Raw genomic sequence first — 26,609 nt, forward strand, 5'->3', positions numbered from 1 at the left:
ACACACACACACACACACACACACACGCACACACACACACAGGTGTAAACACGCGCATTAACGCACGTTGCTCCGGTCTGGATGTGGGTCAGACCTGTTGACGTTTGTTTTTGTTTACACCTGGACAGATAAACATCAGCGCGAGGACAGGAGCACGCGCTTCGAACACACCAAGTCGTGTTTTGATGACGCTCGCGCTGGGACTTTCCGGATACGTCACTTCGGGGCTTCCGCGTTACCGAGCTCGAGCTGCCTCTCCGCGTCCGCGTCGTTAAGACTCCGGTAACGAGGCTTCGTAGCTCCGGAGAGGACACACCGTAAACAAAACAAGAGAGAGAGAGAGACAGCCATGAACACGACAGAGTCCCCGCAGCAGCAGCAGCAGCAGCACCGAGAGGTTTGAACCCCGGGGACGCCGTTTGTCACACCGAGAGGCGGAATGTCAACAACGCGGCCCCTCCTCGGGATGAGGCGAGTCACCGAGCTAACGTGCGCGGAGCAGCCGGCCAGCAGGCTCCCTGCGCCGGCCGCCAGGCAGCAGCAGCAGCCTCCGCCTCCTCCTCCTCCTGCTCCTCCTGCTCCGCAGCAGCAGCTAGAGGCCCCCACTGTGGACGAGTTCACGGTGCTGGAGGAGAAACAGGAGGAGCTGAAGTGCGCCAAGCCTCGAGTGGAGCAGGTCTTCAAAGTGACGTTCACCATCATCGGTCTGCTGGACCACACGGGACAGCCGCACGGCAGCAAGACCTCACGGCAGATATGGCTGCAGCTCCGGGGGAACCGGGAGGACGTGTCCAAGGCGAAGGTAGGTGTGTGTGTGTGTGTGTGTGTGTGTGTGTGTGTGTGTGTGTGTGTGTGTGTGTGTGTGTGTGTTTCACCTGCATCTTTTGAATAAACAAACCAACGGTCACACACACACACACAACTGATATATACTGTATTAGAGCGTCCACTGATCAGATGATCGGCGGTTCGATCCCCGGCCTCCCCCGGTCTGCATGTCCAAGTTGCTTTTTATGTATTTATTTTTTTCGATAAAAGCTAAAAAAAGACTAAATGTGAATTATATTATTAAATATAAGAGCTAATAAGTAAGGGAGTACCGCGAAATGTCTGTGCCCAGGTGAACAGGTGTGTCAGAGCCTCCTGATTGGCTCTTTGTTTTATCACCTGCGTGATCAGAGAGCTGGCAGACTTAATAATCTTTTATATTATAGTTTCTTTCAGTATGTTTCTGTCACATCATTACACACACCTCTATTAGTTTGATACTCCCTTTCATCAGCGTGTAATCACCTGAAATTAATTGAAAGGGACTTTGAACTCTTAAAAAAAAGAAAAGAGAAATAACACATTCTTACAAATCAAAAGTAAACAAGACCCACCCTTTCTCACTCAGTTTTTGCTACCGACAACGCTTTACTTGGTCTGTACGACCAGGCTTTGTGAAACTTGAGACAACGACTCACTTTGTCGACTTCTACTTCTTCATCTGCACATAACTACATTGGCAGATGTGTTCTGCAAAGTGTTCTGTTCCGGTAACATTTTGTGCCGAGTTATTTGATTTTAAAAGTGTCTGTACTAGGGATACTCTTCAAATGTAAAAAACTGTTAAATACGTGAGAGTCCTGAATAACAGATCAAAATATCTGGGAATGCTGTGAAGTTTACAGCAGAATTGTTTTTGCGTGTTCTCTTCTGAATTCAAGACTTGAAACTGGCACGGAGAAAGATCACTAACGCACTCAGTGATGCACCGAGTTCAGTGTATTAACACAGAGTTCCCACTCGGGATCGCGTCCCTGAAGACAAGAGTCAATAGCATGTTAACTAAAATCATAACACACTTAGCTGATAATATAGAGGAAAAAAATGCATAAAAAGTATTAAAGTAGTAATTAGTTTCATCATGTGGTTCCGGCTTAGCTCATACTTGTTTTTCCTGCATTCAGAGCATCACTATTTTTATGAATGAAACATGTTTGACAAAATGAAAGTGCCGGTGGCTCCCCAAAAAATAAACTATGGTTATATTCGAGAGTTTTAATCATGCATAGGTCAAGACGGGTCATGGCAGACTGTAGTGGCTGTTAGTTTATGAGTGAACAGGAAGACGTTTTGCATTGTATGAACCGGTTCAGTGTAATTCACGAAGAAACTGAACTGACAAAATGTTATTTTTCTTTTACGATATGATTTTTAGCAGTGTTTAATGTCGTTCAACTGTAAAACTGACAGATTATTTGTTATTTTGCAGATAAAAGTGAGATTTGATTTGATCCTAATGAAGATAGGTATAGAAACCAGGGATGGAGGCACTTATTATTTATATATATATATATATATATATAATATGTATATGTATTTGAAAACACTCACTGATTAGTGAGTAAGTACCTCACTTTTATACTACTTTATGTTAAACAGTTTAAATCGTAATTCGAGTGTGTTGGTTAGCTCAGTTGGTAAAGCGTCCGCCCCATGTAGGGCCGAGTCTTTGCCGCAGCTGCCCAGGGTTTGAATCCGACCTGTGGCCCTTTGCTGCATGTCATTCCCCATCTCTCTCTCCACACATTCCTGTCACTCTTCAGCTGTCTCTGTTTAAATAAAGTTTGAAAAGGCCAAAAAGGTTTGAAGAGGCGACTGCACTGACGAGTTGAAGCAAGAGTTTGCGGTGCATTGGGAGAAATGTATATGAATTTGATGTGCAAAAACATTTTAGTAGCTTTTAACAAACACTCCTTCTTTATGTTCCACGTGGATTTCTCCTTTCCACTGAAAGCCTGTTATTGATAATGCACTAAACATCCACAGTTCAACTCGTACTCTGAGTTGATTTTTGACAAGAATCAGTAGTAGTAGTACTTGTAGGTGACTAAGTTTCAGTAACGTTTTTCAGTAATCGTCAGATACCGTGCTTGCAACACTTTGCAACACAAAGCTGTTTCACTTTTCCATCATCGTAAACTCTTTTTGCCGGCGCATCATTCGAGCTGCTTAATTTCAGCTTCACGTCGAGCGCATATGTCTGATGACGAGTGCCATTGTTTTCTTGCTCGCTTGTCAAAACAAAAACAGGATGAGTCCAGAGGAGGGAAAACATTCCTGCACAACAGGATGACATTTATACGAAACTGCCACGCCAGCATCTTAAATCTGTACAGAATTAATGCTGGCAGCAGTAAAGCTTGAAATATTTCCATACAAAGTTTCATCACTCATGATGTTCATTTCCCAAACATGTCATTGACCACATGCTACTTATCTACATCTCACTTTTACACACTCACAAAGGGGAAGGATCTATTAATACTTTCAACTGATGTAAGACTGACACATCAAAACAGAAGCAGTACAACATTTATGTCAAGGAAATACATGTAAATATGCAGACACCCTTGAAGACCTGCGTGCATATGTAGAGGGCTGAAATGTTTAATCGGTTATAATCACACTGGAGATAAGAATAAGAAATTATGTTTTTGTTACCTTAGAAGGAGCCAGGACATCAGGGTACAATAAACAAACATAGATACTATTTATCAATAAAATGTGTAAACATAGGACGTTGATGTGGCAGAATAAGATATATTTGCTTGATGACTGCCTACAGAATTGTGACCTTTCAAATCTCGCCAACCCGAATCTAAATTCTGAAACTTGAACTTTTGAACTTCAACTACAGTTGAGTACAGACATACAGTCAATATTTTAAGGAAAACCTTTATTCATACGCTTTTAAAAGGTCCGGTGTAGGATTCAGTGGCACCTAGCAGTGAAGAAAGTAATAAATATCCACCCTCACTTTCCTTAAAGCATGTAGAAAACTCAGCTGCCAAAGTCACATTAAAAGCAAAAGGCCATCTCTTGATCATGTTTAGTTTGTCTGTTCTGGACTAAAAATAAGGACTTATTTTAAGACGTATTCTTATTTTCAGGTGTTTATACACTAATAAAACGTACTGATGAATATTTATTCCATTTCTGCCTATAGATACTTACCACGGACCTTAATGGAATTATACAGAATAAAGTAATTTATGTTTGTTTTATAGTACAGTAAAATCTGTAATATTTTCATGGCAAAACTTTTATCAACAGCATTCATACAGCAAAACAGTGTTTCTTATGATAGAAAAAAAATTGTATTTATGGAAATATGGAATAAAACACCGACCTTGAAATCAACAGTAATTATATGCATACCATAACAGCAGAAAAAGTTATCACGGTAAATAAAAAGTTTTTGCAGTGTAGTAGGTGGGTGTGTGTGTCACTTCTGTGCCTAACTAAATGAATTATGAACCAGTAACATTGGTTAAGAGATGTGTGTTTATGTGCAGAAGTGTGTGTGTGTGTGTTTTGTCTTCTTCTCATGGATGAGAACAGATTCTCTCTGTGCTCTCTTTTTCACACTACCCCACTTTCTCCGTCTGCCCACTCCTTTTCTCTCTCTCATTCAGCGTAGCACTTTTTTTTCCCCCTCGTCCTTACTGGGTTTGTGTGGCCTCTGTTACACCATTCCTCGGAAAACAGATTGTATCTTTATTACATCACAGAAGGGGGCGCATTGAGACGGCGTCTGAAGGTCAGAGGAGAACATTTGTTACCAGAAGGCTCTGTCTTTCCAAAAACAACAACAACAAGCCCAAAGAATGTTCAGACAGCTGACACAACAAACATCACGTCTGTGGCATTTTAAGGGATTTTAAGGGTTAGCCAAGTGGAGGTCTGTGGTGTCTCATTATGTCCACACTCACATTGTAATAATGTCTAAAAATGTGCTTATGTAAGAGCTTTGATGACATAATAAATAAATACGGTATAATAAATCAGTTATCCCGAGCAGCTCCTTCAGCAGCAGACTTCTACACCCGCAGGTCCTCCGTCCCAACGCTGTCAGACTTTACAACACCTGCACCACCTGAAAACTGTTGTAGTCTCTGTTTGTGTTTTTCAATTACACCACATACTCACCATAGCTTTATTTTTTTTTATCTGTATTTATTTCTCATCCGATTACTTATGTGCAATATACTTATTACTTTAAATTACTATATTTGCCACTTTCACCTTACTATCTCATTTTGCACATCTGTACACTTCTACAGTCGTCTTTGTTTGTTTACTGGTTTCTTATTTACTGTATAGGCGAAAGATACTTTGCTTTGTGTGTTGTTTTGCCCTTTCTATTTTTTATTCTCTATTATACTTCTATAGTGTATATTACACCCTTTCTGCTGCTGTAAGAAGAGAATTTCCCCGTGTGGGATAAATAAAGTATAATCTAATCAATCTCTAAGGTTATCAGGTTGGCATTTTATTCCATATTTAAAATGTCTGTATATTTTATGAAAAAGACTGTAAATATGTAAATGCATTCCGGTGTTTTACCGTATATATATATAGAAAGTCTATGAACTTCCAGATGCAGCAGATAAAATCATTTGCACACTTGTGAACTCCAGTGTCTGCTTTCATCAGATAACGCATCCGTCGTTTCACAACCGTACTGAAGACTGTACTATCCCTCTTTATCTAACACAACATTACGTCTCAGTGTAAGTGTGCAACGCCGCTGCACAGCACTGACGCGTATGAAGAATTCAAACGTCAACATCAACTGAAGTGTTACTTCATTTGTAATTTCCTGCAGATACTAAAACAAAACAAAAATTAACCTTTAGCCTGTGGAGTCCCATTAAGTCCAGCACCAGTGATAAAACATGTTTTCAAAAACTTGTGTTTGTTCATGGTAAATTGATTAACACAACTTCATTTGGAATATATCCTGTGAGCGCAATATAACTAAAATGTTTCAGTTCTTTAAAGTCCATTAAGACACAAGGTCCCTTTACAAGACATGGCATGACTTAGATGCAGTGATCAAATCACCAACCATGCAAGAACCTGGAACAAGTGGAGCTGCATGTGCTCAGGTTCTCTGCAGGTCTCTCGTTCCTCCACAGTCCAAAGACTTAAGACTTGCACTTAACAGGTGAGTTGGTACTCTAAATTGCCTGTAGGTGTGAGTGTGAGGGAATGGTTGTTTGTCTCTACGTGCCCCGTGATAAACTGGCAACTTGCCTCTCGCCCAGAGTCAGTTGGGATAGGCTCCAAGCCCCACAGTGACCACGATAAGCATCACAGATAATGGACGGATTTATTGCCAGAACCAACAGTGTGTGTTTGTGTTTTTTATTTTGTGTTTCCTTCATATGAGATGTATAATAGCATAGATGAGATAGATAGATAGATAGATAGATAGATAGATAGATAGATAGATAGATAGATAGCTTTATTGATCGCGAGGGAAATTCAGCCATCCAGAGTAGCATGAAAATAAACAAATCTTCAAGGTCTAACAAGTTTGAATAAAATTAAACCTATGCAAAGATATAACTAGAAAACAAAATATTATTTATTATATGTGATGTATATATGGAATTAAGAAATAGAGATTTAAAACTATGTCATTAGAATTACACTTTTTTTTTATTAGTAGTAGTGCAGTGTTGGCAGGCTTTAGATAGACAGATAGATGATAGATAGATAGATAGATAGTGTAATAGATAGATAGTGATGATGATAGATAGAGTTATTTTATTTGAAGGAATTCAAGCATCCAGCAGCAGCATGCACACATACATTGAACATACATCAAATTAACCTACAACACAGTGACCATGCGTTAAAATTAACCTTAATTATCTAAATTTAAATATGTGCAGAGAAATTAAACATCTGCAATAAATATATATAAATATATATATATAATATATATATATATATAGTATATATATAATAAAATAAAACTGTGTTAAGAAATTAACATCTGTACAAAAACTATATTAAAAAAAAAACAGAAAGTATTTGAATTGAATTATAATAATAATATCTGTATATGCTGATTGCCATGGCATCAGCTACAGACACCACACACACACACACACACACACACACACAGGTGTAAACACGCGCTTAACGCACGTTGCTCCGGCTGGATGTGGTTCAGACCTGTTGACGTTTGTTTTTGTTTACACCTGGACAGATAAAACATCAGCGCGAGGACAGGACACGCGCTTCGACACACCAAGTCGTGTTTGATGACGCTCGCGCTGGGACTTTCCGGATACGTCACCGCGGGGCTTCCGCGTTACCGAGCTCGAGCTGCCTCTCCGCGTCCGCGTCGTTAAGACTCCGGTACGAGGCTTCGAGCTCCGGAGAGGACACACGTAAACAAAACAAGAGAGAGAGAGAGAGCCATGAACACGACAGAGTCCCCGCAGCAGCAGCAGCAGCAGCACCGAGAGGTTTGAACCCCGGGGACGCCGTTTGTCACACCGAGAGCGGAATGTCAACAACGCGGCCCCTCCTCGGGATGAGGCGAGTCACCGAGCTAACGTGCGCGGAGCAGCGCGGCCAGCAGGCTCCCTGCGCCGGCCGCCAGGCAGCAGCAGCCTCCGCCTCCTCCTCCTCCTGCTCCTGCTCCAGCTCCGCAGCAGCAGCAGCTAGAGGCCCCCACTGTGGACGAGTTCACGGTGCTGGAGGAGAAACAGGAGGAGCTGAAGTGCGCCAAGCCTCGAGTGGAGCAGGTCTTCAAAGTGACGTTCACCATCATCGGTCTGCTGGACCACACGGGACAGCCGCACGGCAGCAAGACCTCACGGCAGATATGGCTGCAGCTCCGGGGGAACGGGAGGACGTGCCAAGGCGAAGGTAGGTGTGTGTGTGTGTGTGTGTGTGTGTGTGTGGTGTGTGTTTCACCTGCATCTTTTGAATAAACAAACCAACGGTCCAACACACACACACACATAACTGATATATTAGAGCGTCCACTGATCAGATGATCGGCGGTTCGATCCCCGGCCTCCCCCGGTCTGCATGTCCAAGTTGCTTTTTTATTTATTTATTTATATATTTTTTTCGATAAAAGCTAAAAAATGACTAAATGTGAATTATATTTTCAAAAATAAGAGCTAATAAGTAAGGGAGTACCGCGAAATGTTTGTGCCCAGGTGAACAGGTGTGTCTCCTGATTGGCTCTTTGTTTTATCACCTGCGTAATCAGAGAGCTGGCACACTTAATAATCTTTTATATTATAGTTTCAGCTTTAGGTCTTTCAGTATGTTTCTGTATTATGTATTAGTTTGATACTCCCCTTTCATCAGTGTGTAATCACCTGAAAATAATAAGTAATCAACCAGCTACAATAAATCCTTTCAAACATGAATGTCTGTGGATTTTACGGTGAAAAATGATAGTAAAACACCGTAAACTATGCCACCGTGTCTTACAGTTAAACAGCCACATTTCATACAGCCTTTTCTGGGAAAATTACACAGAATAAAGTATTGTTTTATCTTAGAAACCGGATATTTCACAGTGAAACACCGTAATATTTTGTGCCATATTTTACTACCATTTACCATATTTCATCATTAAAATCTAAAAGTCAAACGGTGACAGTTTAACACTATATATATATATATATACACACACACAAAATATGCCACAGAATATTACAGCGTTTTACTGTAAAATAACCAGTCTCTAATGTAAAACAATACTTCATTCTGCCGTATGAAATGTGTTTAACTGTGTACTGCAAAACACGGCGACGCAGTTTACGCCCTTTTACTGTCATCGCTTCACCGTAACGTCTACGGTGTTTGAAAGTGTGTCAAACTATGCCGCCGTGTTTATTTTAACGGTGTTTTACCGTCACGGTTTGGCATTTTTTCTCCGTTAAAATCTACATGACGTTTTAAAAAATATGGAATAAGGGCGGTCGGTAGCGTAGTAGTGGGTTAAGCGGCCGCCCCGTGTGTGGAGGCTATAGTCCTCGCTGCAGCTATCATTAAAGGCATAAAAAGGCCAAATAAATAATCTTTAAACCAACTTTTTTAAAAGTGAAATCAACAGTACTAATATCCTGTTACTGCAATATTAGAAAAGGTTAGACTGTGAAGTTGTTGTAGCTGTCGTTAAAACATATATGTGTATATATATGATGAGCGTCTCTTCCCTTTCAGCCACCACATCCGCAGTACAAACAGGGCTTCCTTAGACATAATATCACCCACTCGTAATTTAGATCAGATATTATATGAAAGTGACAGCAGTCATAACGTTACCAGATCTGCCGCCACACCACTGTCACTGTGGTGTCTTTGTCAAAAAAATGTCATGACATTTTTGTTTTTGTCAAGCTCGCTATCAGCCGCAGTTTGGCCAAAAAAAAAGAGATGTCACGGACGCAGTCGCACCTGTCCTCGTTTCGCTTTCAATATTTGTGTTTTGACAGGTTTGTGACAGACGCAGGGCGCACGTACTCACTGGGTTTGTGTTTGTTTGTGGGAAATAAAAGACATTTACTGTGTGATCAGGGGGAGGAAAGCAAGCAGTGGCTTAAATGACAACACAGCGCGATCACAGTGTGAGTGTTCGTCACGTTAGACGCAGGTCTGTGGCGGCTACTTTGCCAGACAGTGAAAGAAACATTATGAGGTGGAGGACTCGTGTTATTATGCAACGTCTACATGTGTGTTGTCACTACGATAGACTGGCAAAAGTTTGAAATTAGTGTGTGTGTGTGTGTGTCCCGGAATATGTGCACAGATGTTACAACACTCGCTTTGTTTCTCAATCATCCGAATTTCTCTTTTTGCAAGGACGTGGTTATCAAACGCTGGTATCAGTTATGAAACTCATGACTTCCAGGGAAATCTCTTTGCCGCCCTGAAACTGCTCATCTCGTCTCATCTTAAGGTGTGTTGGCTCCCGAGGAAGTCGCCTTGTCATCATCCTGCCATCCACCTATTTTGATTATTTAAGGAGTAATCCGAGCGTGATGAAAACAAGACTTCATCTCAAGTCCTGCCGTCAGATCTGCCCGTGTGACTCAGTCACATCATCTTAAACCAAAGGAGACTCATTCAGGGATTATGCACTATGCTTACACATGCAAAACAGCTGTTAACATCTGTAGCATTTATTTATTCCTGTGTGATTTCCCATAACACGAGTGTCGTTCGCACTTCTGCATCGCGTGTCATGAGTCTCTCTCTCTCTCTGTCTGTGTTTTTCATGCGTAAGTCTGCCAGTCAACCGAGAACGCGACGCAGACGTGGTAACTTCTCCGCGGATGGGGTGTCACAGGGGTCGCAAATGGTTTTCATTTTAAAACCAAACCGTCAGTGCTTCCTCTGTTTTGGGAAATCACTGCCATTATTCCCACGACAAGCTTTTACTGTAATAAGAAGAAGAAAAATGCTGAGAAACTTGTTTGAAAGTAGTCCTAATTGTCATTTTCTCTTTAGACAAGCCGCCACAGCTGCTTCTCGCACAACACGCAAGTCAGCAATGTGAAGCCGTCAGCTCGGGCTCACAGACGGCGCGCCGACAGTTTGTCAGCGGCTGTATTAGTTTGACTGAAAATGAATCATAAATGAAAGTTTGTGTCTTCTACCTGATCGTGACATCTTTTGCATTGTAATGTATTTTGGCGTCGACAGAAACAGCGTTGACGGTTACAGTAAGTGATGCAAGCGGCTTCAGGTCTTTCAGTAGGCTGTCGGATTAGTTTCTGTCGAGTCAGTCACATCTTTACACTTACTGTATTGGTTTGTGCTCCCTCTACTCGGTGTGTAATCACCTAAGAATGATAAGTAATCAGCAACGACAATAAATCCTTTCAAACACTTTTAATATACAGTTAAACTGCCATATTTCATACGGCATTTTAAGGGGAATTTATACAGAATAAAGTATTGTTTTATATTAGAGACCGACAGATATTTCACAGTGAAACACTGTAATATTTTGTGCCACACACCGTAAATCATCATAAAATCTGCAGACATTTTAAAATATGGACTAAAACGCCAACCTTAAACGTGAAATCAACAGTATTAATATCCTGTTACGGCATTATTAGAAAAGGTTATACAGTTTTTTTTTTTTTTACTGTAAAAACAACTTTAACATATACACATTACATATTACAGCGGTTTACTGTAAAATGACCAGTCTCTAATGTAAAACAATACTTCATTCTGCCATATGAAATGTGTTTAACTGTGTACTGCAAAACACGGCGACGCAGTTTACGGCCTTTTACTGTCATCGTTTCACCGTAACGTCTACGGCGTTTGAAAGCGTGTCAAACTATTTTAACGGTGTTTTACTGTCACGGTTTGGCAGTTTTTCACCGTCAAAATCTACATGACATTTTAAAAAATATGGAATAAGGGGCGGTCGGTAGCGTAGTGGGTTAAGCGGCCGCCCCGTGTGTGGAGGCTATAGTCCTCGCTGCAGCTGGCCCTGGTTCGAATCCCACATCGGACGGCCAATTTACTGCGTGTCACTCCCCCTTTCTCTGCTTCCTGTCTATCTTCAGCTGTACTATCAATAAAGGCATAAAAGGCCAAAAATAATCTTTGAAAAAATGGAATAAAACTCCAACTTTTTTAAACGTGAAATCAACAGTATTAATATCCTGTTATGGCATTATTAGAAAAGGTTATACAGTTGTTGTTTTTTACGGTAAAAACAACTTTTACCACGAACCAGGATTTAAAGACTATAGCTGCTTGTATTTAGTATTTAGTCTTCTCGTGCTGCCAGTCGACTGATATCAGCCCAAACGACCAAAACTCTGTTCTTTCATCACTTCGGTTTATTAGACGTTGTGTAATGCACAGAGGTGTGTCTGTGCCTGTCTGTGTGAGCACTGCTGTTTAATAAAACTGTGAATAAATGATGACGTTTGTTGGATCACAGACAGAAGAGCAAACGATAAGGATTAGCATCTTGTAAAGGATTCATTTTGAGCCAGTTAAGACTCACGGTCCTGGGAAAAACCTGTATAACCACCACTGCGAGCAATCGGGAAAGAATTGAATAAAATAAAGCGATCATCATTTGTCATTTCAGATATTCTTTTCAGAGAAGTTTATTTATAAATCAAGCCCAAACCACCAGCAGGTTACTGCAGACGATCTGTGGAAACCTTATTTAATGTTACTGGTTGTCATATTTCAAAAGCCGCACCCGAATATTTGTGAGCGTCTTACATCCTTTCTTTTCTCGCCCACCACATCACGGTTGAGTCATTTTACACTCTCTCTGTAGTCACATATCTGTAAGGAAGTCACCACGGCGCCCACCTGCGGCTGATTCTTCCGAACATTTCCCATAGCCACGAGATTCCCTGAATCAATGACAAGTGTTTGGTTTCAGCACGTGTCGCCTCTACAGCGACAGGGGCATATCTGTGTGTGTTTTTGTGTGAGTTCAGCAGAAATCACGGAGACACTTTAGTTTTGGCACCGTGTGACTGCTGCTAGTCCAGTTTGGTTTCTGTAGTTTTTACCAGATTGTTTGTGGTTGTTGTTGTTTGTGTCTGCTTTCATTTTTAAAAAAGCCACATCCATTTTCACTGCGCTCTTACTTTTTTCAAAAATTCCAGAGTTTGTTGTCGAGCAGCTCGTCATAGATAGTAAATCTAGTTGTTTTTATTAAAAAACATGTTTTTTATCTTCTCTTTGTCGTGCAGGAATACATTCGAGGACTCTGCGACCCCGAACTGCAGAAAGAAGAGCGGTACCCGGTGGACATGCACTGTATTTTCGCCGGCGCCCGCGGCCTCTTCCTGGACAGACTCATACGTGACACAAGCGCTGAAGTCCTGGTGCCCGAGCCAGGTCGCCTGCGGTTGCTGGGCCGGGCTGAACCCGTCGTGATGGCCCAGAGCAGAGTTCAGCAATTTGTAGCACTATTCCAGGTAATCTGTGATCTCACACACACACTTTTATTATAAAGCCTTTATAAAGTAATATTCTTTTGACTCTAAAGATCATCAATCAGAAGCATGACGTGTGTGCGTTTGTGTTTGTATCCAGGAGAAACGAAGTCTACCCAGCGACAGAGAGCCCGCAGTGAAACGAGCGTTCAAGTCCTTCGTGGAGGAAAGGGACGACAAATACACTATGGAGCTTCTTCTGCTGCCCAGTGCCCTGAAGGAGGAGTTACTGGGACTGGCTCATAGCCCCACTACAACTAACACATCCTCCCTGGTTAGTGTATGCACCTTTTTTTTAAATTGTGATTTATCACAGCACAGTACGGTACAACCACGGCGGTCTTTGACCTTTTGGCATGTTTGCGCTCGCTGTTGCCAAGTGACTTGAAGAGTCGCAAATATCTTTACGTGTTGGAGGAGGGAATACCGTCTCACCCAGCCTGGACTGGTGTCACTTTCAGATATTCAGCGGTGTGATCGGTTCTAGTCGATCGAGCGCAGTAAGGAAAACAATGCAACGGTCTCATAACGGAAGATAAAGGCAGCATCCACATGCCGACGCTGGCTGATGAAGATGAACCCAAACTGGTTCCTGTTTGTCTTCGTTACATAAATGATGTTGCGATAACAGAGAGCGCTGTTGGGTTTGTGGAAACTGCTGACATGTCAGCAGAGGGAATTTTCACAGAGGATTCGCAAAGTGCTTAAGCCGCTGGATTTGGACCCAGCGCCGTGCGTGGGTTCCTGTTTTGACAGTGCCTCTGATATGTCAGGAAATAGAGGAGGGGTGCACGTTGGTTAAAGGCAGACATCTTAAACATGCAGTTCTAGTTTTTAAGTCACATCTATGGCAGGTGCCAGCAGACTCTGGATCAGTCAGTAAAGTGCTGATCCTGCTGGTCTGGAAGCCTGGAGCAGATCGAGACCCACAAAGGTCGTATTCCTTTGGACCGATATAGAAAAACCTCAAGACTAACTTCATGAAGTTCAGAGATGACGCTGACAGTAGTTTTGCCAAAGTGCTCGAGCTCACCGAGGAGCCGATGACATAACTAACTGGGACGTCACTGCTTCACGGAAGAAATCATCAGGCGTCGAGAGAAGCGGCGTTTTACAACCGATGTCGAGTAGTATGTCAGACAGGCAGATCTGATTCCGTTTCAGGAAGCAGCGGCGACTTTCTGAAAGGTCGAGAAGTCGTACGGCGCATCAGTGTCCCGTGTTGTTACTGAGCAGCTGAAACACAAAATAACGTTGCGAAATGCTGCCCGTTCTTCCGTCACGGATGCACGAAGATTTTTCCCAGAGAATAAATTCACTCCTCAGGGTCACTGCCAAACATCTTGCAGCGCGGAGGATTAAAACGCCATACCAGTATTCAGTGACCAGCACTTCTGTCTGAAGTCTGAACAACTCCACTGCCGCCGGGACGTGAGCTGGCAGATCAGACGTATTATGGTGAGATCATTTCCGTATTCGCCGCCAAGCCCCGCCGCCTGCGCCTTCTGACTCATGGTGAAATAAAATACAAAATCCCTGGTGATTAACAATGAATACGATGCGCTCACTCAACCGGAGATTCAAGATTGTTGTATTGTTTCTCATTGTGACGGCGTTTAAAGCGTTAAAGTTCATTGTTTTCTGCTCGTCTGAGGTCGACTCTAAGCCGCTCCACGGCGTCGTGTCTTTTTCTACTATGAGAGCTTATCACAGCTACTGCATGTTAGAGCTCATTGTGTCTTGATCAGGTGTTCATAATCTGCCAAAACAAGAGAAATGACTACTTTCTGTCTCTGTTTTGTTGGTATCACCTCCGTGGGTTTGGTAGAATGTAGACCTGAAAATGAAAAGAGTCTGCCCCGTCCAGTTTTTTTTTTTTTTTCCATCCAAATGTTTGTCTGCCCACGCCTCTGCTGTGAAGGCCTGTTTGTCCTTAGCTGCAGGATATCTCTCTGTTAGTCACAACAAAGTTGCTATTGTTCATCTTCTGCCGAAATCTCTTCAAGTTCAAGAACCAGCAAAGCTTGTTACGTGGATTCTTTGACAGCCGCTATTGTTCTGTGTGTTTTTTCGGGCCTGATCTCAGGGTCAGTGAACATGTATGGTATCTTACAGGAGGTCATCCAAGGTTTTTGAGAAACTTGAGCTTTCGTGCTGGTCCGCATGATTACACAGTGACGCATCTCTAGTGACAAATCAGGTCCTGTCTCAGAGACGTATAATCGCATGATGTCCAGTTCTTTCATTTCTAAAAACTCGGAACTTGGGTTTTAAGTTTGAAGCATATAAAATCCTTATAAAAAGCTCACCTTGTGAGTATTAAAGATCATTTTTGGCAGCTGTGCAGCAAGTAAAAGAGAAAAATGTCATGCTTCTTTGTTTGTGACAGAAACTTTGTGTAAGGAGAAGCACATAGTGCACACAGGGAAGTACGCTGCGATCCAGACCAAGCGTGAATGTTTGAGGGGAATTTTTACTGTACTTAACCGTGGTGCTTTAGGTGACAGTCATGTGTTTCCTCTCTCGCAGGCTCAGCTGAACCAGACGCTGCATCCCAGCGTGGCCGAGGTCGACCAGGACCGCTCGCAGAGCAGCACCCCCGTGACGGAGCTCTCCAACCGCATCCTGGACACCAGCTTCGAGGAGAAAGGGGCCGGTAAAGCGGGGGGCGGCATAGCCTTAGGCCCAGAGGCCGTCCTCCTCAACGGCACCCGGCCCTCGCACAAGCGGCGCTCGTCCGAGAGCGAGACTCGGGACACAAAGAGACAGTACTCTCTGGAGCGGAGGGACGAGTCGCCGGAGAGGGCGAGGGAGAGGGAGCGACAGAGGGACAGAGAAGGAAGAGGGGGCAGTAGCAGCTATAGATCCAAAACCCCCTCCGCGTCGTCGTCCCTCTCCTCTTCAGCTAAAGCGAACACAGTCGCCGGTCCGATCATGTTGGAGTCCAGTGAAGGAGTGTCAGACGATGGGGAAGCAGTCAGCCCTGAAACCAACCTCCGCTGCTTGGTCAATTTCTTCAGGTAAAGGTCATGAGTCAGTCTCAGCACACACATCCCCATCTGTGCATAGAAAGCTTACTTCTTCCTTCTCTAACCGAAACATTCATTGAAACTCAATTTCCCCAGAACCATGGGTTACCAACAGGAAGTGGTGGAGCGCGTCGTCAAGGAGACGGGACAGACCGAGGACACCTTCCTCGTTTTGGAGAAAATCGTGGAGGAAACCAAGCGCTGCGAGGAGGGCTCGAAAGGAGGCGAGACGGAAAGACGGTCGAACCTGGCGCGCCCCGCCGACATCCCCTCCGCGTCCTCGTCCACGGTCTCCCGTTTCCGAGAGAAGGAGCGCGAGCTGAGCCGAGCGCTGGTCGACCCGGGCCGGTCGAAAGAAAACATCATGCCCAACCAGCACGGAGGCAGCAGTAACGGCCTGGGGCACCGGAGGCAGTGCAGCGGCAGCGAGACCAGCACTCAGCAGGTACAGCCCGTCACAGTTCAGCATCTTCTTTTCCTTTTAACGACACACATTTCACATCGTATAACACAAAGTACCGCGTGTTTCCTTCATCTCACCTGCGACATCCACGTTTAGTCTGTCACCACATTTACATCTCTCATATCTGAACTCCTGTGACACATCTAATGTTTTTTTTTTTCAAAGCCACCTTTTCCCCCTTTTTATCTTCTACCTCTGATCTCTTCATCTCAAGTCATTTCCAATAAATCGCTTCATATCTCATGACTCACCTTACTGGATCTTAAATATAGTTTCTTTTTTTCTTTCTTTGTTATCACATTCTCATTTTCATTTCAGCTTTATCGTCAAATCACTTGGATCAGATAGATTTGAAATGATGTTGACTAATCGGTTTCACTTTGTTTTTGTCCCAAATAATAATAAATAATAAATTAAAAGATGAAATCTTTTTTTCAGGCCATCACTATCAAGCGGAGCTCGAGCGCTCAAGGCGGAGCAGGAAACTACGAGGTCATCACCATCGACGACGACGACGACATCCCCACGAACACCAAAACGGCGGATAGCAGGACGTCCCGGATGATGACGGTGGCGCACCTGGACGCCCAGTCGGGATCCAGAACGGACTACTTGGCGCGGGGAGGGAGTGGCGGCGGCGGCGGCGGCGGCATCTCACAGAGGGACTACCTGTCGAGGGGCGGGACTCAGACTCTGGGAGGATCGGTGAAAGTGGAGAGCGTGACGGCGCTGCGCAGCACGCCTCAGTGGCTGACCGCCACCACCAGCTCCTTAGCTTCAACCCCCAGTGTAGGTATTACCTCAAAGTCGCCCCTCATGTGTTTTACATGTTGTTGAAGACCATTTTCATATGCCGAGTGAAGTTTGTTTGAGTTTAAGACATTTAACTGAAGCCAGAATAAAACTTCCACTTAGTTTGATGCCCAAACTTTCAAAGTTTCCTTTTAAAATTAAAAATTTTTACATATTCGTGTGTGATTAGGGAGGAGTAGATGTAGTTTTAAGTCATTTTAAAAGGATAATTCAACTTTTTTGTGTTTAAAAAGTATTTTGATGTCTTATGTCTGAACATCCTGAACAAGTCAGACTTTGACAAAGCAGTTCTAACAGAATGACTTCACAATTAGTCAGTTTAATAATTTGGACATGGATCCTGGATGAAAGTGAAACAATAATGAAGAGCTGAGCTGGAGACAATACAAGTCTGTGTTAATCACACACACACAATACAAAATCATCCATTTGTACAGCTGTGTATATTTTAAATATTTAAATAAATAAATATAACTCGCGCTGACTTCTCTGCCTTGTTCTTATTTGTGTCCTCCTCAGTCAGCTCAGCCCATCACCCGGCCCTCAGCCTCTCCCTATCAGACCATCGGCCACATGGGGTTTCACGGGATCGGAGCGAGGACTCCGCCTTCGAACGACCCGCCGCCGCCTCCTCCGGTGACCGGCTTGGCTCGTTTCCACCAGTCGCTGAGGACCCCTTACACTCTGAAGCTGCCAAATGAGCCTGGGCGTCAGGACCTCAGGCACATCATCATAGATGGAAGCAACGTGGCGATGGCGTGAGTCTTTACCACACACACACAAACACACACAAGCAAGTGTGAGCTGTGTTGTCTTTGCTCAGAAAGTGTGTACATGGATGTATGAGGACGTTTAAGTAACGCTGGACTAAAATGTATTTTTAATATGAAAAAATGAAGGTTCAGCCCAAAAACTCCAAGAACCAAACAAACACCAAACTGAGCCTGTCTCCTGTGATTAGTGAGATTCAGAGAGCAGAGCGTCCTCAGGTTTGATCTGTTGAAAGAAATCTCTCATCTGTGCTCGGGCACGTATCGCGCTTCTCGATCAGGTGTCAGTCTGACAGCGTTGTGGCTTTTGGTCAGGGGATTTTCTGTTTTATTTTTGCACGTCCGCCGTGTACATCGCGTACTCTGCAAGTACGTTAGTCACTTGTGGTACTTCCTACCTCCAGCGAAGACACCGATGTAAATGAATATATAGATATTAATAAAACTGAGAACAGAAATGCAGATTTTGAAACAGATCAGGGGTGGAATATTTTACATGCAGTCTGTTTCTGCTTTTTAAACTGCAGTTCCTCAAACGTCCACTTGAGGCTGGCTCCAGAAGTGAGTCAGTCTCCATAAGTCCCCATGTTAGACAGCAGAAATAAACATGTTTACAGCCTGGTACAAAAAACAGTTTTGGTCTCTGTAGCTAATTTCCCCGTTCATGACAACTGTACTGAGGGTGAATTTATATACAACTCACCTGTTCACATTATATTAAGGCTTAAAGTTATGCAGGATTAAGAGCGTGGCTGCTGTGATTGGCTTCAGCTCGTCCATGTCCGATCCAGAACAGGACCAGAACCAGAAACTGAATATCTGTCAACGAGGAATCACTGGGGAAACGGTCTGCCGCTGAATCTCTGGTTTGGTGCACAGAGCACTTGACACCTGGAGTGAGGCCTGTAACCATAGCAACGGCAAATGAAAGTTTCAGAAAGACTGTGTCAGGCCACAAGACTGCTACAGACTCGGGGTTACGTTTAACCATTACACATGGCCTCGTTATGACTGGTGGTGATTCTGTTTTTTTTAAATAAGATCCGAATGTCATCCAGCTGAGTTGTAGCTTCTGTGATGACAATAACAATCCTCCACCTGAAGTACGTTCACCACGTTTCCCCTTTTTTAAACGTGAAATGTCAAACTAAACGCTGTTACAGTAGCACAGGTTGCAGCTACCTTCTTATCACGTGGGCGTACCAAAACCCGCCCACGCATTCGCACAACGTTACTCATCACTTTTTGTGTGAGTGTGTGAGCGTGCCCGCAGGATGTAAAAAAACAGTCGAAACGGTGCGATATTTGACGTGCGGGGGCGAAACACGGGGGCGTTTTTGAGAAGAAAGGCCTTTTCTAGTAAAAAATCTTTGCAGTTTCTGTTTTGTCCAGAAATTGTGCAGCCGTTTTGCGTTTTTTTTTTTTTTTTTTCTTATCTTCCCGTCACTCTTTGTGCTAATGTGCCGTCACAGCGTTCGTCCCAGATGACCTCGTCATGACTTCTCACTTTCTTTTCACATTGTGCGTCACTACTACTCTCCCTCCTTTATTCCCTCTCGGCCTCCCTCGCTCGTTACCAGAAACCTCTGACTCGGCAAAGACTGTTTTCTGAAAAGATTTCATCATGCGTATTGTAATTATTATTAATTTTTTTATATATGTCACGTGACATTAGATACACAGTTCCTGTGCGAGAACTTCACTGGAAGGAAATGTGCATTAATGTCACATAAACTAAAATTCACTAAAATTACACGTGAACTTTAATCTGCCCACAAAGTTGCAGAAATATTAAAGTTCTCTCGACATGTCACATAAACATTTTAACGTGTTGTTTCCTGCGGCTTCAGCGATTTATTATCTTTTTAAACATCTGACCGTTTAGTTTGGTCTTCTAAATGTTATTTGTGTGTACAATATTTAAACTTGATCCATTTTTTAAACATCGTCACCGACCATGGATTTACCACACTTTTGTTTTTGAAACTTTAAACAGTCGGAGTGTTTTACACTCTGTTACAGTTTCAGCTTGTCACTCGTGCTTCCCCCCTTCAACCGTCCTGCACACTCCAAAAGTCTCCTCAACAAGTGGATACAACAAGTTGGGTTTGTTTGTTGTTGAGGTGAACACCCAGGTACTTTCCCTCGATCAATATCCAGTCCCTGCACGTTCACCTGTTTTACTGCTGTTAGGCTCTAGAGGACCGCCGTGGAAGCAGCATTAAAACTACAGCGATCACCTTCCTCTACTTTGTAAGAGTACAAACAAATTATTGTAAACCTTTTCCTTTCTGTGTGCTCGTTTCTATGAAAAACAAAAAGGCCACATTCAAAGAAAACAGGTAGAAATACAGGTCAGAGGACGTGTCGTGACCCTGATCGAGGTCGTTGGGTTTACTCGGGTTAACTTTATTCCAACGTGCTCTCAGATGGGTTTTTTTTTTTTTTTTTTTTTTTTAACCCCATCAGGTTCTGTCCAGGTTTCCACGGTAATTTTACTGGTTGCATAATCTCTTCCTGCTGTGGTGTCATTCATCACTTTCTCTTTCAACAGCCGGTGGAACTTCCCCCCTCGAGTTTGCATTTGCGGTTTTGACCGCAAATGATCTCATTCTCTGTGTGTGTGTGTGTGTTTCTGACTTAGGCTACCTTTAGAGACACATCACACTGAAGCTGATTTTAGTGTCAGTGGTTCTGGATAAGACTAAGGTCTTTAATGTTCCCAAAAGTGACGTGACACTGCCACAGAAAACAAGTTTGTAATCTCGTATTGTGCAAGTACCCGGCCCAGTGAGCAACGTCGAGCTACACAATGGAAAATTTCCATCGACTTCCACAATTCTCCTTGTTTCCAGGAAGAGCTCGTCTGTTTACTCACTGTCATTTCCCGTCAACATGAAAGTGTTGAGGCCAAAAAACCTGTTTTTTCTCGTCCACATTCAGCCGGTCACTTTGAATCATTATCTGTCGCCTCAGCCGCTCGACTCCAGCGCCAGCGTCACTTAGACCTGTTAAATATTTGGTGGCGAGCCGCTTTGAGTAACAAACAGCCTCACACCAAACGAGTTTGTGTTGCTCATGTGAGGCCAGATCACCGATCGAGATCAGTAACCCGACGAGGCACAAGGAAGTAACGAGCAGAGACGCGACTGAAAATTCACATGACGAGGGAGAAAAGAGGCTGAATGAACAGAAGCTCCATTCATAAAGTTTCTCATTCAGCCCGTTTTTTACCAGCGGGCAGGTCGGGGTTGAGCTGTATTCCATTACAGTGTGACATGTACTTCTAGCTTTAATTTCAGGTCAGATATTTCCCCTGAAAATAATCAAGCAGAAATAAATCCCCCCCCCCCAAAAAAAAACACTTAAAAATAAATCATTTCCGAAGATGTCAGTTGAGCCTGTGGTTCGAGCAGCGGCAGCCGGCTTCCTGCTCGGTGGGCCTGGCCACTCTCGGGGAGTTTCTCATCTCCGCCGGGCCGTTTGTTGTTTGTGTTGCTCTTGTGGTTTTGCCGTCTTAGCTACGCGTTTGTCGTCGCACAGCTGTCTTGACGTGTGCGCACAGACCACGCACGTCACTGCCAGCAGTGTGAGTCAGCTGATGTGTGTTTGAGTGTTTTAATTTAGAAGCACTGAAATCATTTCTAGAGGCCGCTTTCCTGCCGATATCTAAATATTCTCAGGTTCCATCGATGTGTCTAGTTTTTCTTCCTCATGCTGATTCTTTAAAGGCCAGAGGTGCTTTCAGTGCAGGCTGATGTGAGCACAGACTGTTTCCTCGACACCTCAGCTCATTGTATCAAGACACGTCACTGGAAATCTTTGTTTTGTGTTGTCGTCAAACTCATTCTTGCGTCTCCTCACCGCGTCCCTCTTCTTCTTCTTCTTCTCATCCCCGTCTTCCCGCAGTCACGGCCTTCACCGGTTCTTCTCGTGTCGAGGGATAGCGCTGGCCGTGGAGACGTTTTGGAGGCGAGGCCACAGAGAGATCACCGTGTTTGTCCCTCAGTGGCGTCAGAAGAGAGACCGCTTCACAACAGGTACTCACTCACATGCAGGTGTCCACGGGCCTGTCCTGAAGTGTCTCCTTCCATTTTAGCATCATGTAACGTTCGAATATAATGTAATCTAATATGTTGTTGTTATTTTGTCCTCAGAGCAACATTTTCTGAACCAGCTAGAAGATCTGAGGCTGCTCTCCTTCACTCCCTCCAGAGAGGTCTGCGGCCAGAGGATATCCTCGCACGACGACAGGTACGAACACGGCTTCCGCTGCTGTTGTCATGGTAACGAACTTTACACAATGTGTCCTCTAACTTTGTTATTTGGCTATTTCATATTTTATGTTTACCTACGTGGGTATTTTTGAGTGAGGAAACGATGTTTCACTATTGTTACGCTACATTATATAATGATGCAGAAATACATCTGCTTTTAATACATGTCCATCAATTAAATAAATATATTTCATGAAGTTTTAAGCCTAAAAATATAAAGGTGTAGTAGTAGTAGTAGTAGTAGTAGTAGTAGTAGTAGTAGTAGTAGTAGTAGTAGTAGTAGTAGTAGTAGTAGTAGTAGTAGTTATCTTTATTGTAATGTGCCTTATGTGTCTCTTTTTTAGGATTATAATTGAATAAAATACAAAAATATTGAGACAAGTTTATGATATTTAGTTTGGGTAAAGTAATTAATCGAGTAATAATCTTTAGATGAATCATTTAATCCAAATGAAATGAATAAAAAAAAATAATCATTAGGTGCTGGGAGAGAATTCTTTGTATCTGGATGTTGGAGTCGAGGCCGGGAGTTGAACCTCTCGGTTATCTCTGGACCTTCTGGCTCCGTCCGTGAACTTATCTTCTCCCACACCTCCTCCGTCATAATCGAGAAGTTACCTCAGCAGACGGAGGGAAAATCCAGCAGATATCTGGTTAAAAAAAATAAAGGTGTATGTTATGATTAAAGAGAGTGCAGCCGTATCGCTGCTCACGGATGTGTTACGTCATTCTGCGTGAGGTGTGAGGAAAAACAAACGTACCTGCACACTCGTCCTGACTCTCCCGGTGGATTCCCCCCGTGTGGCACGAGCTCCCGACCTTTGAACTCGTGGAAAATCCTGAGTGCCTAACCCACACCCTCTCTCTCTCTCTCTCTCTCTCTCTCTCTCTCTCTCTCTCTTTCTCCGTCAGGTTCCTGCTCCACTTAGCAGAGAAAACAGACGGGATCATTGTAACCAATGACAACCTGCGGGACTTCGTCGACACCTCTGACACCTGGCGCAAGATCATTCAAGAGAGGTGATTGTGTGTTTTATGTACACACACACACACACACACACACACACGTTCCATTACACAGTGCGATCCTGGAAATCCCCTCGGCTTCCAGTGTGGACAGCTACTGGTCATAAACAGAAGAGCGATCAGGAAACCAGTGCGTGCCGAGCTCTGCTGGTTCGGCCGCTGCACGTTGGATGTCACCGTTAACACACACGGTTGTGTCGGACCAGTCTGACCAGTCCAGGCTTCACTTGTCTTGTTACCGTGTAGTTAAATGCCTGGACTGAGAATATTAATACAGAGTGTTTAAGCTGCACTCTGTAGATTCATTCGGTAGCTAGATATGAGCTGACATTTATTTGCTGTAACTTAAGCCAATCAGGTCATGAGTGACTCTCTGTGCTGCGTTTATTCACGTGTCCTGTTACGGAAAGTTAAGGTAGAAATTCGATGGACACAGCCTGTGACTAAACACTGCCTGACGTGTTAACACGCTCTACTATTAGATCCACTTTAGCCTGGATCTCTAATGCGAGCACTTTACAAATCTGCAGAAGGACGGTGAATCAAAGAAAGTCTGGACTTTGTTTTTAACCCTCTGTGTTTGCGGCTTCCCTCCGCGCTGACAGGTTGCTTCAGTTTACATTCGTGGAGGACCACTTCATGATCCCCGACGACCCTCTGGGGAGAGACGGACCTCACCTGGACGTGTTCCTGCGTAAAGACAGCAGGTGTGTTTTTGTCTGACTGGCTCTTTGCTGTCATCACTAGTCAGTTAGTAAACGAACTCACCTGATTACCTGATCTGATCATTTTCGATCTAGTTTAAATGACACATGGGTTAATGATTGACAGTAACATTCCCTCTGTTTGTCCCTATCAGGAGGGCTCCATTCACCCCTCCCCCTCTGAGACCCCCGGACTTCGGGCCTCCTTCCCAGCAGCAAGTTTACGTCCAGGCCCTGCACTCGGCCCCGCGGACCCCGGCCTCCACGCCCCGTCCCCCTCCCTCCCTGATGCCCCACCCCACCACGCACTGGCCCCACTCCGGCCCTCCCGAGTGGCACCCGCCCCGCCGTTCCCCTTCCCCCTCGCCCTCGCCCCCTCCCCAGCGCTCGGCGGGGGAGACGTCGGAGCTGAAGCGAAAGCTGTACGACATCTTCCCCGACCAGAAGCAACGGATCGACCGCATCCTCAGCGACAACCCGTACATGAGAGACCTGAACGCCCTGTCGGGGCTGCTGCTGGGATGAATGACTGGCACACACACACACGCAAGGATATATGTATACACGTCAGCATAAGAATAATTTATTTTAGCATTTCTTCCAGCCCGGGAGACGTGGAACTATTGTTTTCATCATCAAACTAGCTGCTATTGGCAAAGATTTTTTGTTGTCGGTTTGTTTTCTGTCCCACATTTTTTGCTCCGGACTCGATTTAAAGTGAACAACACTGGTGTGTACAGAAGCAGAATGCTGACAAGTTGCCATATCTGTCCACGTCATCGACAAAGCGTCCAGTGGGATGAGACGTTTGCCATCAGACTCGAACACAAGCTCTCTACAGTTTACACTCGTTATGTTCTGGATCAGAATGGACGTTACATTATTACATTACATTAACGAACTCTGCGTCGCAGTTTCAGCAGTTTGAAAGTTTGTTTTTTTGGGGGCGGCACACTTTTTAGAAAGCATGATTACATCACTAAACTTTAGCACCATCAGTGGCTGTTCGTGCTGGGCAGCAGCAGTCGACGTTTTTAAGTTTCAGCTTTGCAGCTCACCACGAAAAACACCTTCGAGGACAAAACCCAGCCTGTGTCCCGGCCTTCATTCAGATTATCCACAAGCTTTTATACCAGTTGTTCCTTACGAGGACCGTCGTCTGTTTTCAGTCACAAATCCCACGTTCTGTTCTGTTCTTTCAGTAGTTTGCATTTGTCATTACGTCAGAGTGCTATTGTTTTGACACTCATCACTGTGACATAACTCTTCAGCTCTCTGTCGCGTCTCTCACAAGCTGTTTGTTCATGAACGATCCCCGAAGCGCTTGCGGACGAACCCGGCCCGTGCCGCCGAAACTTAAAAATTTGCTGCTCCCAATAACCTGTGATTTAGAAAATTTGAGTTGTTCCAGTCGGACGCGCTGTTGAACTGTTTTGAGGAGGACGCAGTCCCGAGTTCCACATCAGCATTTTTCTGTTCCTGCGAGTCGCGTGCCTCGTTCTTTTAGGCAACGTGCACGAATCCGTCTGGATTCTGGATGGAAACACTACAAGAGTTTGGATTGAACCTTTCTGTTCAAACGGCCCACTTCTATTTAAAATCACACACCACACGTTTAAGGACGACAGACTTACTTAAGTTCCATTTGTAATTAGTGTTTAATAGATCCATTTAATGCACTGAAGGTAAGTTACGGTGTAGTGAGTGAAACAAGGTTTCATTGATGAATCTTCAGAAAGCTTTTCTTCTTCTTTTTTTTAATACTGGCCGTGCGAGTGTTCATACTCGTGCGCTCAGAGAATGTGGGCCGCAGCTTGCATATTTGATGTGCATCTGAGTTTTGTAATATACATAAACACTTTATTTCCTTGTAATAAAAGAATATCTGCACAAAAACTTTACAAGGTGTCAAAAAACAAGTTTTGTTCGTATTTGCTCTGTCGTTGTTGTGAGGATTCCTGAAGGACTTTTTTTCTTTTGTTGTATTATAATTATTCCAATTCTTTTTGTGTATATCGATTTTTCTTTTTTGTAAATACAAAGCATTTTTGGCTACGGTGCACATATGGTTTTATGTATGTGGAAAAACTTAAATAAATGCGGCAGTCCCCATAAAACCTTTTATTTTCCTCGCTTGGCTGTACAGTGATTATTGTTTCTTAACCTGCTCTTCTTTGACGAGTGATTTGCTTCTTGAGGTAATTTTTCAGAGGCAACATTACTGTGATGGCCAAAAAGTTTCGTGTTAACCATTTAGAATGAGATATTTATTTAAAAACTTTTACCTGATCACATGTTAGTTAGTGAGCCGTAGAGATGCTGATCGTTTAATTTGATTCGGGCTAATTGTTTTAGTACCTTAGAATCTCTCTTTTAATTTAGAGAAAGGCAGAAGTGTTTTTCCTAAAAGTAATCCTTTGAAAGTCGTTACAAGTTTATTAAATTCTTCAGTTTATTAATAAAAATTAACACATCCATTACCAAAATGCAATTAGCTAAATTTTTTTATAAACATTTCCACTTTTATGAATCGTCTCTGGAGTCAAAATGTTCTTCGATATATTACAGCTGTGTTTTTTTTATTCTGTTCTCTCTTTTTTATATTTGATGTTTCAGAACAATCACACTAACACACAGTATTCTTCTGTGCAGCCTGCACAGTGTTTTACTGCAGGCAAACTCGCCTGGAAGCTGCTAAAACTAGACATTTATAGTTTTCAG

General features: G+C 43.5%; 1 protein-coding gene across 2 annotated transcripts; it reads left to right on the forward strand.

Annotated features, from left to right (window-relative positions):
- n4bp1 (nedd4 binding protein 1) lies at positions 1 to 26,020 on the forward strand. Of its 2 annotated transcripts, none has more exons than XM_027272717.1 (12): positions 1 to 802; positions 12,561 to 12,788; positions 12,907 to 13,080; positions 15,336 to 15,826; positions 15,932 to 16,280; positions 16,737 to 17,087; positions 17,631 to 17,869; positions 21,791 to 21,921; positions 22,039 to 22,135; positions 23,071 to 23,178; positions 23,790 to 23,891; positions 24,044 to 26,020. In XM_027272717.1, exons 1-12 carry the CDS (start codon positions 440 to 442, stop codon positions 24,411 to 24,413), a joined length of 3,003 nt encoding a protein of 1,000 aa, XP_027128518.1. In that variant the 5' UTR covers positions 1 to 439; the 3' UTR covers positions 24,414 to 26,020. The 2 variants fall into 2 exon arrangements, with proteins under 2 accessions (XP_027128518.1, XP_027128519.1); XM_027272718.1 differs by lacking the exon at positions 1 to 802 and adding an exon at positions 7,234 to 7,719.
- Positions 26,021 to 26,609: the final 589 nt, after the last annotated feature.

The sequence above is a fragment of the Larimichthys crocea genome, chromosome XXI (assembly GCF_000972845.2).
Source record: "Larimichthys crocea isolate SSNF chromosome XXI, L_crocea_2.0, whole genome shotgun sequence".
NCBI classification, from domain to species: Eukaryota; Metazoa; Chordata; class Actinopteri; family Sciaenidae; genus Larimichthys; species Larimichthys crocea.